Source organism: Phyllostomus hastatus, unplaced genomic scaffold, assembly GCF_019186645.2.
Source record: "Phyllostomus hastatus isolate PE091 unplaced genomic scaffold, TTU_PhHast_1.1 phas_contig_16, whole genome shotgun sequence".
Taxonomy (NCBI): domain Eukaryota; kingdom Metazoa; phylum Chordata; class Mammalia; order Chiroptera; family Phyllostomidae; genus Phyllostomus; species Phyllostomus hastatus.
Genome location: NW_025333643.1, coordinates 5,303,544 through 5,314,531, shown reverse-complemented (window position 1 = coordinate 5,314,531; position 10,988 = coordinate 5,303,544). Strand labels below are relative to the sequence as shown.

Below are 10,988 nucleotides of genomic sequence, written 5' to 3'. Positions count from 1 at the left end.
ACACGGCCAACGTGGCTGACCACCGGGAGTCCCCCAAATTCCTAAGACCGGAAGAGGAGCTGGGCTGACATCTGATGGGCACCAGGTTTACAACATGAGAGATGAGGGAAGGGTGGACCTTGCCTGAACCCCAGCCCTTCTCCAGAGGGAGTGGGTCTGTCCCTTCCTCAGCAAGTGGTGACGGTCACCTGTAAAGAAAATATCCAACAAACCATACCCACCTGAAAAGTAAGGTATTCCTTAGTTATGGGTTGAATGGTATACCCCTTTCCAAAGATGTCTGCTTAGAACCTGTTGATATGACTTTATTTGGCCAACGGGTCTTTGTAAATGTATCAAAACGTCTTGTAAAGCTATTGAGATGGGATCATCCTGGATTTTCCACATGGGCCCTAAATCCAATGACAAGGGTCCTTGGAAAGGAAGACGAACACAAGAAGGCCATGTGCAGATAGAGGCCGAAATTGGTGTGATGGAGACACAAGCCAAGGAACACTAGGAGCCACCAAAGGCTGAGAGGCCAGGAAGGGCCCTCCCCTGGGGCCTTCGAGAGCACAGCCTTGTCAATACCTTGACACAGACTTCCAGCCTCCAGAACCACGAGATTTAACTTGTTTTAAGTCACTTAGGTTGTGGTAACTTGCTATGGCAGCCACAGGAAATACACTAGGCACACGAAGCTACATATACTCTGACCCAGAAACTCTTGCGTAACAACCAGGAAATACGAGCAGGTTCACAGCAGCAGTGCTGTAAGAGCTGAAAAACCTAACTGTCCAGTAACAGAATGGATACACTGATGTATTCCAGCACTGGAGTTCAAATTCCATGCCATACAACACACGCATTTCTCAGTGTGGAGTGAGAACACATCACAAAAGAATATATACAGTGTAATTCCATTTACAGAAACTTGGGGGAGAGGCATAATGAGATATATCATGTAAAGATGCATACATATGTGGTAAGACTTAAAAAGACAAGCAAAGGAAGAGTTCTTCCATCAGGGCAGTGGTTACAACCTAGTTGGAACATCTCAGGGAGCCTTTACGAAAGATTGATGCTAGGGGTCTGGACTCCAGGCCGATCAAACCAGTATCTTTGGGGTGTATAATGGAGATTTTCTAAAGCTTCCTGAGGGGCTATGTAGGGGAGGGGCACTTCTAAAGTGGACTAGGGTTGAGAACTGTTGTTCTATAAGAGGCGTTTCTATTTCATGCCCTGAGTGATGGTTACTTGGGTGTTATCTTATAATTATTATTTAAATCACCAAGATTTAATACATTCTGAGATGTTTTATGCACTCTGTATGTTTTAATATATTTCACAATTTTTAAAAGAAAACCTCACCATCTTCACTGACATGAGCTTCCCCAGAGCAGTCAAATTCGCAGAGACAAAGGAGAATGGTAGTTACTAGGGTCTGGGAGGGGGGATGGGGCTTTAATGTTGAACAGGGACAGAATTTCAGTTCTGGAAAATGAAGAATTCTGAAGGCAGATGATGGCAACAGTGGCAAAACACTGAATGTGCTTAATGCCACTGAGCTGTATACTTAACAATGGTTAACAGAGTAAATCTTGGTAGGTGTATTTTATCACAATGAAAAAATCTGACATTTCTTTCTAGCTAGAATTGGGACAGAAACAGCCCAATAAAAGGCCACACATTGATCTCAGCAGAAAGTATTGTCCGTGATAAACATTTACTTTCTCAGCAAATCTTCAAAACCATAGTTACATACATTTAGTGAGTTAGGTACATTTATTTTCTCAAGTCCAGAGAGGTGAGGTTATTTGCCCAACACCACACAGCAAGTGGCCTAGCCAGGATTTGACCTTGGGTTAGTCTGACTACACAGCCCAGGGTCTTAAACCATGACCTCACTACATGGCGAGCACTGAACTCATTCTCCTAGGGCCTGCGGGCTCCTCACACCCACCACTTTCCAGTAAGAACAGGAGAAGGACTATCGCTGGTGGAGCCCCAGGCACTGCAGAGTCCTGGAGAAATAAGGGGGCAAGGGTGCCAAAAGCTCTATGAGGGCGTCCCTGGGTCTGAGGCCTGGGAGGCAGAGACGATGTAGGTGGAGGTGCAAGGGCAGCTGGGCCGCCTGGGAGGGCGTCAGGCAGAGGCGTCTGAGGAGGGCTTCATCCAGGACCTGGGGTGGGAGAGGCATGTCAGCATTCAGCCAGGTCAGTTCCAACCAGCTCTAAGCAAAATGGAAGTGAAGCAAGTACTTCCTCCTTTCCTCTATGTCCATAGTTGTTAACTTCCTTTTTACACAGACACATGTACACATTCAAAACACACTCAATATGGCAGACATCAGCTAGGGGTTCACCAAATCAGTTTCTACCTAGGCATACAGCTAAACTACGTTTCCCTGTGCCTCCTGCCGTTTGGTGAGGACAAGTGATTGAGTTCCAGCCAACAGAATGGGAATGTACGTATATGTGCCCCCCTCCAGAACTGGCCCATGAAAATCTCCCACATGAACAGTACCGTCCGCACTTATCTGCCAGCTAGATAGCAACAGCCTGGGTCCCTTAGTGACTGCTTGGATCAAAGCCCACCTGTATCCCACCCCCATTAATTGGACTTAAAATGAAGGAACCAATGTGTTAAGACTCTAGTACTTTGGGGCTACTCTGTTAGAGCTGATAGTTACCCTTATACAGGCAACCATTCCTACCCCTTATACCAAAGAGACTCAAAGAATGGCAGCTTTAGAAGGGCCTTTAGAAACCAGCTAGTTCAACTCCCTTATTGAACAGATGGGCAGAGTGAGGTGCAAGAGAGGGGTGTCACTTGCTCAGGGCCATACAGCAAAACAGGGGTACAGACAGCCTCTGAAGCTGAGAGGACTGCCTCCCAGTCCCAAGCTGCACAGGTAATGTCTGGAGATGCTGCCCACCCTCGTCCCCTGGCCCACCCCCAGGAGGCAGAGGGCAAAAGGCCTTGGGTACCTGTCTTTGGGGTTTGGTGCTCTCAGCTGGCAATAGAAAGCGCTGGCCCAGGACAGCACCCACGCGGGCAGAATACCTGTGGTCCCCAAGCACAGGGCAGAGCTGCAGCACCATGTGTACCTGTAGCTGACTGGGGAACACTGGGAGACAGGAGAGAGAGGACAGATGGTGAGCAGCTGCTCTCTCTGTCCAACCCAGTATCCTCCCTCCCCATTTCCTCTGGGCAAACACCTCCCCCCTCCCCGTTCTCAGATCAGGTGGTTTCCATGAGGCCAACCCTACTGCCCTGGCCTCCAGAGCAGGTTGGGACAGTCACAGCTATCAATCCACCTGGCCTGTGGGTTCACCCAGGAAGAGAGGCAACCCTGAATTTATTGTTGAAGCTACTGGGAATAAAGACTGCTTGTTCTTGCTGGGGTGCTAAACTGAAGGGTGAGGTGTAAGCCTGGAGCTGCTGGAGACCCTGGCCATCTCCCCTTCACCAGGGGAGCACCTGTGGGAGAAAGCCAACGTACAGGAGGAAGGAAAACATGGAGAAACAGCTTCCTGATGGCATCCCTGAGTCTCTGGTCCTGCCAAATTATGTGAGCCAAGAATTTATTTTTTTTGGCTTTCACCAATTTGAACTAGCTTTTGGAAAACTTACAATCAAAAGTACCTTGACCAATACAGAAATTGGGGGGGGGCGCTATATGCTAGACATGGCATAAAAGGTTTCGCACGTGTAAGCTATTTAGCAATCATGACAACCCTGTAAGATGGGTCCTACCATCACTGTGGAAAACCAAAGCTCAAGAAGTGATCTGCCTACCACCATAAACGGATTTAAACCCAGGAGCTGTACTCTGCTTCCACGTCTGGTAATAATCTAAAAACCCTCTTGCTATAAACTACCTAGAAACACTGGGGAAATATAAGTCATCCCTTTAAATATACAATGGGCATACAACAAGTAAGGTTCCCGAGACCAAAATACAAAAAGGAAAAACAGAACATATAAGAGCCAACATTTCACCTATTCCAGGGGTGCTGCCAACCTTGACATCCAGGGGGACTGGGTTTAAGTAGCCACCCTGGGGGCCAGGGATGAGGCCTTGCTGCCCAAATGAAACCCTAGCGGGGCTACATCCTCAGTGAAAGGGTGGGCCAGGAGAACAAGCCAGCCACCAGAGAAGCCATAAGAGCAATAAACAAGTTTTCCCCTGAGAATTCATGGCAACGAGCCTGCTCTCACACAGGTCTAGGGCTCTAATGCTTCTTGAATACTCTGAACTTCCAACGGAGACACTAATATTTAGGGAGGTCCTAAAGTAGTGAGAGCCCCAAAGCATTTAGCAGAAGCAAAGGCACAACCTTTCCCAAAGGTCCTACCTAAAATGAGGCAAAAGATTTCCATGGATGATGGCCCAGCTGAACCTGAATTCACAATCCTGAGTCATAGAAACAATCCACCAAGCGTGAGAGTCAGCAGCACACACAATAGGTTTATACTCTCAAGAATTTCAGACAATGGAATTAGAGAAATACAATTGTTTTAAATGATTAAAGACAAAAAAGAACAAATAGTATGGGGGGAAAACATGTCATATTTTTTTAAGGACACTTGTATTTGTGAAAGAACCAAATAGAAGTGAAAAATACAGTCAAGTCCTGGCTGGGTAGCTCAGTTGGTTAGAGCATCATCCCAATGCGGCAAGGTTGCATGTTCCGTCCCAGGTCAGGGCACATACAAGAATCAACCAATGAATGCATGAATAAGTGGAACAATCAATTGATGTTTCTCTCTCTAAAATTCAATTAAAGAAAATAAAGCCATGCCCTGGCTGGTGTAGCTCAATGGGTTGAGCACTGGCCTGCTAACTGAAAGGTCACGGGTTCAATTCCTGATCAGGGCACATGCTTGGGTTGCAGGCCAGGTCCCCAGTTGGGGACGTGCAAGAGGCAACCAATCGATGTTTCTCTTGTACATCAATTTTTCTCTCTTTCTCCCCCTCTTCCCTTCTCTCTAAAAAATAAATAAGGAGATAAAAGTTAAAAACAAAACAAAACAAAACAAAAACAAACCAGCCCTGACTGGTGTGGCTGTGTGTGTAGGGTATCGTCCCATAAACCAAAAGGTTGCTGGTTTGATTCCTGGTCAGGGCACATGCCTGGGTTGCAGGCCAGGTCCCCAGTTGTGGGAATGCGAGAGACAACTGATCAATGTTTCTTTGCACATTAATGTTTCTCTCCTCTCTTTATCCCTCCCTTCCTCTCTCTCTAAAATTAAATTAAATTAAATTAAAAAAAAAACAAAACAACCTCACCCTCCACACCTAGTTTCATCACAGGGAAACTACAGACCACCAAAGACAAAAAGAAGGCCCTGAGATCAGTAACTAAGAGAAAAAATAGATAAGCTACAAAGGAATGACCGTTAGAATGACAGTAGAAGCACTGCCTTCTCCGCTGGGCCTGCTCACATACACTCTGGGGGGTCCATCAAATGCTCCCAGGCTGCTCCTAACACCACCACTTTCCTCCTACCCCTTCACCTCCTCATCCAAGTGCAGCCCTAAAGTCTGGCTGGGGCTCTAGACCCACTTGTGACCCACCTGTTAGTGGTTGCAGCTGGACCAAGGCACAGCCAGAACCTGTGGCCACCACACGGAAGTGGCTTAGGGTCCTCTTGACACCTTCCAGGACATCCTTTCGGGATGGAGACTTCACTGGAACTACCTGTGGTATCAGCCCCCAAGGATGAAGAAGCTTCACACATACCTGGGAGCTATACCTAGACTCCTCCCTGTGCCCAGTAGACTTAGGACAGGCAGTATAAGCAGTGGTCACTTGCCTGTTATAGAGGACAGGACAGCCAGTTACCCACACCCCAAGTCTATAGACTTAACTGCTCTATAAGGGTAATATGTCTGGACAGTCCCCTCTGTTCCCCACCCAGGCCCTGACTCACGAGATCAACGCCATCAACATGATCCAGTTTTAGAGCTGCTTGCACCTTCCCCTCTGAAGTAGCTGGGATCCCATCAGTGACAGCCCTGAGAAAGAAGCAAGAGGAGGTCACACAGTGGCTTGTCAGGACCTCCCCACTGCAATGGGAGCCTGCCAGCACCTCTCACCAGTAGGTGGCTGTAGGTCTCTGGGCTCTTCGTGAATGGACAAAGAACTTCTGGAGGTGGCTTGCTGTCTGAGGACAACTGGAGAGGAGTACAAGCCCAGAGGTCTCCCTGGAGGAAGAGAACAAATCACAAAAGTTAAAGTCCCTTGGGCTCACTTACAAAAAAGTGAGAAACACTGACCTACTTAAGGCCAAAGAGTAACACCAAACTATAGCACAGACCTCCTTCTGAGAAGCAAGGCTCCCTCATGTTTGATAATCAGGCCACGTAGCTCACCGTGTCTCTCATTCTGCCCTGGCCCCCAAGGAGCTCGGAGTCAAATGCCATAACAATTACCACCAATTGCTGAGTGTCTACCATGTGCTAGGCACCGTACTAGGAATTTTATATACATATTAGCTCTGAAAGAATTAAATTCCCCACAAACAAGCCCAAGAGTTTGTGAAATTACAAAAATATTTCTTCTCAAGCACCACCTCTAATTGATGGCAGTTAGAGGAAAGCTGATATCCATGATCAACTCCCAATGCCTGCCATGAGTATGGGCTGGGAAAAGCGACTGCATACTGAGCATTGGTATAATCAGCTCTATGTTATGATTAAGGGAGCTGAGGATCAGTGAGGTTTCATGCTTTGCCTAAGATCACAGTTTGCGCACAAGGATCCGAACCCAGGTCTGCCTGCCCCCTTCTGTACCTTGTATTCTACCTCTATGACCCCAAACTAGCCATGGAAATGTCTTGGCTTATTTCTAAGCAACATGTTCCCGAACCTTAGATGGGTGCCTGTCCTCCTACCTCCCTATCATCCCCACCACTTACTTCCCAGATGCTTGGACAACCTGGAGCTCCTGCTCCCCAAGCCCCAGGGATTGGCTCAGCTCTGGCAGCACAGAGAACAATGTCAGCTCTCCTGGTTTTCCTGGGAAAAAAGACAGAAAATTACAAGTTGCTCCCAGAGGCAACTTTATCCCACCACCCCCTTCTCTTCATTATTCCCTCCCTCAGAGATATCAAACTCCCTTTCAGTGCATCTCCTTCCCCTGCCCATACCTGTCACTGGAAGACCCTGTGGCTTGTTCAGTGTCACTAGTGGTCCTGAAACACACATGACAGGAACATCATTGACAACACAAGCAGCAGTTAGAGTTTAGAAAGCACTTTCTCAAATTATGTTACCATGCAGCGCTGCTACAACTCTCAGACATGAGTTATCAGCCACACCCGGAACTGAACTTCCTGTCCCTCACATATACTAAGCTTACTCACGCCTCAGGGCCTTTGCATTTACTGTTTCCTCTGTCCCAGATTTTCACATCTGTCTCCTTCATATCACCTTGGCTAAAATGTCACCACCAGAGAGACCTAATTCTGCAACCTAATATCTGCCCATGCTCCTACAGTTCCTCACTGTCATAACACTTTTATCATAGCACTGATCACTAGCTAGTACCTTGTTCATTTATTCTGGGTTTAATCCATTTCTCCTACTGAACTGTTGGCTCCCTGAGAGTGGGAACAATATTTATCTTGCATAGCTGTGCCTAGAACAGTGCCTGGAACACAGCCTATGCTCAATAAGTAGTTGAGAAAATTATTAAATTGCTTAATGAAGACTGATGCTCAAATTGTTATTTTCCTAATGCCACACAGCACACTGATTATGGAGCCTAGATCTGACTCCAAAGCCTGTGTTTTGTCCATAAGCAATTTATTATAGCAATTTCCATTCTAACGTGCCTACTGTGTTCAAGACTCTAGTTCTTCACACCCTCCCACCCTACACCCCATGCTCATAATGCTGAGACTAGGAGAGATTATGTGGTTCTTCCCTGCTCATGCCTCTGGTAGGAGGCAGACCAGGATTCGACCCCAAAGGCTTTAGTAGGGAGCCCAGTCAGGCCCTGGGAAGGCTCAGAGCAGCAGGCTCCCCTCCCAGGTCTCTGTGCAGCTCTCCCTCTCACCCTCACCTTTCTGGTCCACCACAGATGCCCTCAGCACATCAATGAGCTCCTCCCGACTGAGGTTCTCTGGCTGCAGTTGCCCTGGGAAGGGCTGGTTTCTCAGGGACCTCGACCGTTTGCTGGAGCCTCGAGGATGCATCTGATGCCTGGAAAGGTGGGGTAAGCAATAGCTTAATGATTCGTTTCCCAAGGTGCTGCCCATTCTTATCTCCACACGCCTCTTCCCAACCCCTAAAAAATGCCTCAGAATGCCTGGTTTGAGCTCTCTGAAAACTCTAGTTCGACTGGCCCTGTTTTACAAAGGACAGAACTGAGGCTCAGCGAGGACTGCAGACTAATGTGCCATCGCACAGCTGAACCGGCATTAAAACCCACATCTTAATTTCAGATCCCGCACACATCTTCCCTCAGCCCCACCCTCCCTCTCACACGAAGTTGGGGGCGGGTGCAATCACCGGGCCTCTGTGCCAAAGCGTCCGACCTTACGAGCTGCGCAGACCCCAGGACCCCGCCACCAGCCACCCCAGAGGTGGTCCAAAACGCTGTAGCCACCCATCTCCCGTGTGAAGTTAGTGCGCATGTGTTTAGAGGGCAACTCCACCCCCGGCTCGTCTGCAGTACGCTAATTGGTTAGATTGACTGTCAGTTGGAAAGCAAAAAGGTGAGGCGTTAGGGCTTGAGAAGGCGGAATTTTGCCTTGCCCTGGAAGGAAGTGAATCGATTCGCCCTTGTGCTTTTAGGAAACACTCGGGGCTGAGCGGAGGCGGGATTTCTCAGGGTTGGAGGAGCTGTATTAGGTTGTGGTTGATAGCTCCTGACAGTTGTAGTGGGGTCGCAGCATGAATTGACAAAGGGCTTTCTAAACTCTTCTGCTTTTGTTGTCCATTAGAGTTAGATTTATGTACAAAACCGAGACCTAAGGTTAAGGTTTTCTGATTACCATTCCAATTCTTAGGAGCCTTCAGACTCAAAAAGCCACTCTTATGCACAATATTGGAAGGCAGGTGGTGAAACCCACACCCTTTTGATCAGTAAATCTGCTTGGAAGAACAGCCTGGTGCATAATCCAAAAGCAGAAAAAGTTCAGAGACAGAGATTCATTAAAGCATTATTTATAAAAGCAAAAACAAAACGAATCTCAAAACTGGGAACATAAATTGTCCTGTGATTAGCTTTATAGGGGAAACGAATCTTATGTCACCCATTCAACAGTTTTTGAATGCTATCTGTATTCCAGTCCTTGGCATTAGTAAGCTGGAAATACAGATCAGCAAGACACAGGCACTATCCACAAGAAGTTCAACTAAGCGGACACGGTTCAGATCACAGGATCACAACACACCTTGCTAAACCCTGTGCAGATGGTAAGAGAGAAGAGTGAGGAGGCAGGTGAAGTCAGAACAGCTGTCCAAACATGGGTTGTGATTGACAAGCTGTGAAGAACTTACACAAATTCACGAGGAGGCAGAGGGAGGGAACAACAGATGAGTTAAGTGGGGATGATGGTGGAGACCAAAATGGATTGTATCCTATAATTATAGTTATGGAAAAGTTACATGCAACCTGTGCATTGTTTTATTTATTTACTAATAGCACTATAACTTTTAATTCTTTGTTTATATTAGCAAAAGACTTCAAATAACCTAAATCCATCAACAGAGGGATGGCTAAGTGAGTTGTATCACACCCATACCATGTAGCCATTAATTAGTGTATAGGTCTATATGTGCTGATATTAATCAATCTCCAGAAAATATTAAGTCAAAAAAGAAAAGTGAAGAACAGTGTGATTTGAATATGCATATATAGTATATATACTGGTTTGATTCCCAGTCAGGGCACATGCCTAGGTTGTGGGTCAGGTCCCCAATTGGGGGCCTGTGAGATGCAACTGATCAATATTTCTCAGCCTCTCTTTCTCCCTCTCTTCCCCTCTCTCTAAAAATAAATAAATAAAATCTTTTAAAAAATAAAATAAAAATAAAGAAATAAATACAATCTAAAGAAAAATTATTTTTAAAAAAGTTTTCTATAAAGCAGTATGCTGGACTTCTGGCCAAGATGGAGGCATAGGTACACACACTGTGCCTCCTCATGCAACCAAAATAAGGACACCAATTTAGAAACAAAAAACAACAAACTGACAGAAAACTGAACTGTATGGAAGTCTGACAACCAAGGAATTAAAGAAGACATATTCATCCAGACCAGTAGGAGGGGTGGAGTTGGGCAGCTGGGTGGAAAGGGGTTGCAGCAAAGTGGCAGTGGGCAGACCCACGAGGCAGCAGCGCACAAGGTGGCTGGTGGACCAGGCAGTCCCACATTTGTGTGCAAATAAACCAGGTGAAACTGGGGAGCAAGACAGACTGTGAAACCCAGGGTCCCAGCTCGGGGAAATAAAGCCTCAAAACACCTATTGAAAACACCTGTGGGGGATGAGGTGCCAGGAGAAACTCCCAGCTTCACAGGAGAGTTCTTGGAGAGACCCACAGGGTCCTAGAATATACACAAACCCACCCACACAGGAATCAGTACCAGAGGGGCCCAATTTGCTTGTGGGAAGTGGGAAAAATGACTGAAATCCAGCAGGGAGCAGAGCAAGCGCGATTGTTCCCTCTCGAACCCCTGCCCCACAAACAGCGTCACAACCAAGCAACTGGGTTGCCCCACCCTGGTGAACACCTAAGGGTCCGCCCCTTACTATGTAACAGGTGCGCTGAGACAAAAAATGGCCCAAATAAAAGAACAGATCTAAGCTTCAGAAAAAATACAACTAAGCGATTAAGAGATAGCCAACCTATCAGATGCATAGTTCAAAACACTGGTAATCAGAATGCTCACAGAATTGGTTGAATTTGGTCACAAATTAGATGAAAAAAATGAAGGCTATGCTAAGTGAAATACAGGAAAATGTACAGGGAACTGATAGTGATGGGAAGG

General features: G+C 46.7%; 1 protein-coding gene across 4 annotated transcripts; it reads right to left on the bottom strand.

Moving 5' to 3' along the window:
* Positions 1–1,294: 1,294 nt before the first annotated feature.
* RPUSD3 (RNA pseudouridine synthase D3) lies at positions 1,295–8,635 on the bottom strand. Of its 4 annotated transcripts, none has more exons than XM_045832231.1 (9): positions 8,530–8,635; positions 8,055–8,194; positions 7,138–7,182; positions 6,907–7,006; positions 6,086–6,193; positions 5,920–6,004; positions 5,564–5,687; positions 2,970–3,109; positions 1,295–2,161 (listed from the first exon to the last, which is right to left on the bottom strand). In XM_045832231.1, exons 2-9 carry the CDS (start codon positions 8,185–8,187, stop codon positions 1,970–1,972), a joined length of 927 nt encoding a protein of 308 aa, XP_045688187.1. In that variant the 5' UTR covers positions 8,188–8,194; positions 8,530–8,635; the 3' UTR covers positions 1,295–1,969. The 4 variants fall into 4 exon arrangements, with proteins under 4 accessions (XP_045688187.1, XP_045688184.1, XP_045688186.1 ...); XM_045832228.1 differs by having other exon boundaries at positions 8,504–8,628; XM_045832230.1 differs by having other exon boundaries at positions 8,478–8,617.
* Between the last annotated feature and the right edge of the window lie 2,353 nt (positions 8,636–10,988).

What these genes read in the sequence shown, in the direction of transcription:
- RPUSD3 (XM_045832228.1), bottom strand. Translation starts at nt 8,628, where the DNA reads ATGCGCACTAACTTCACACGGGAGATGGGTGGCTACAGCGTTTTGGAC. An exon ending in CCAGCTGCAACCACTAACAG is followed by an intron (nt 3,110 to 5,563) that starts GTGGGTCACAAG and finishes CCTGTCTCCCAG; the next exon opens with TGTTCCCCAGTCAGCTACAG. An exon ending in GCACCAAACCCCAAAGACAG is followed by an intron (nt 2,162 to 2,969) that starts GTACCCAAGGCC and finishes CTCCCACCCCAG; the next exon opens with GTCCTGGATGAAGCCCTCCT.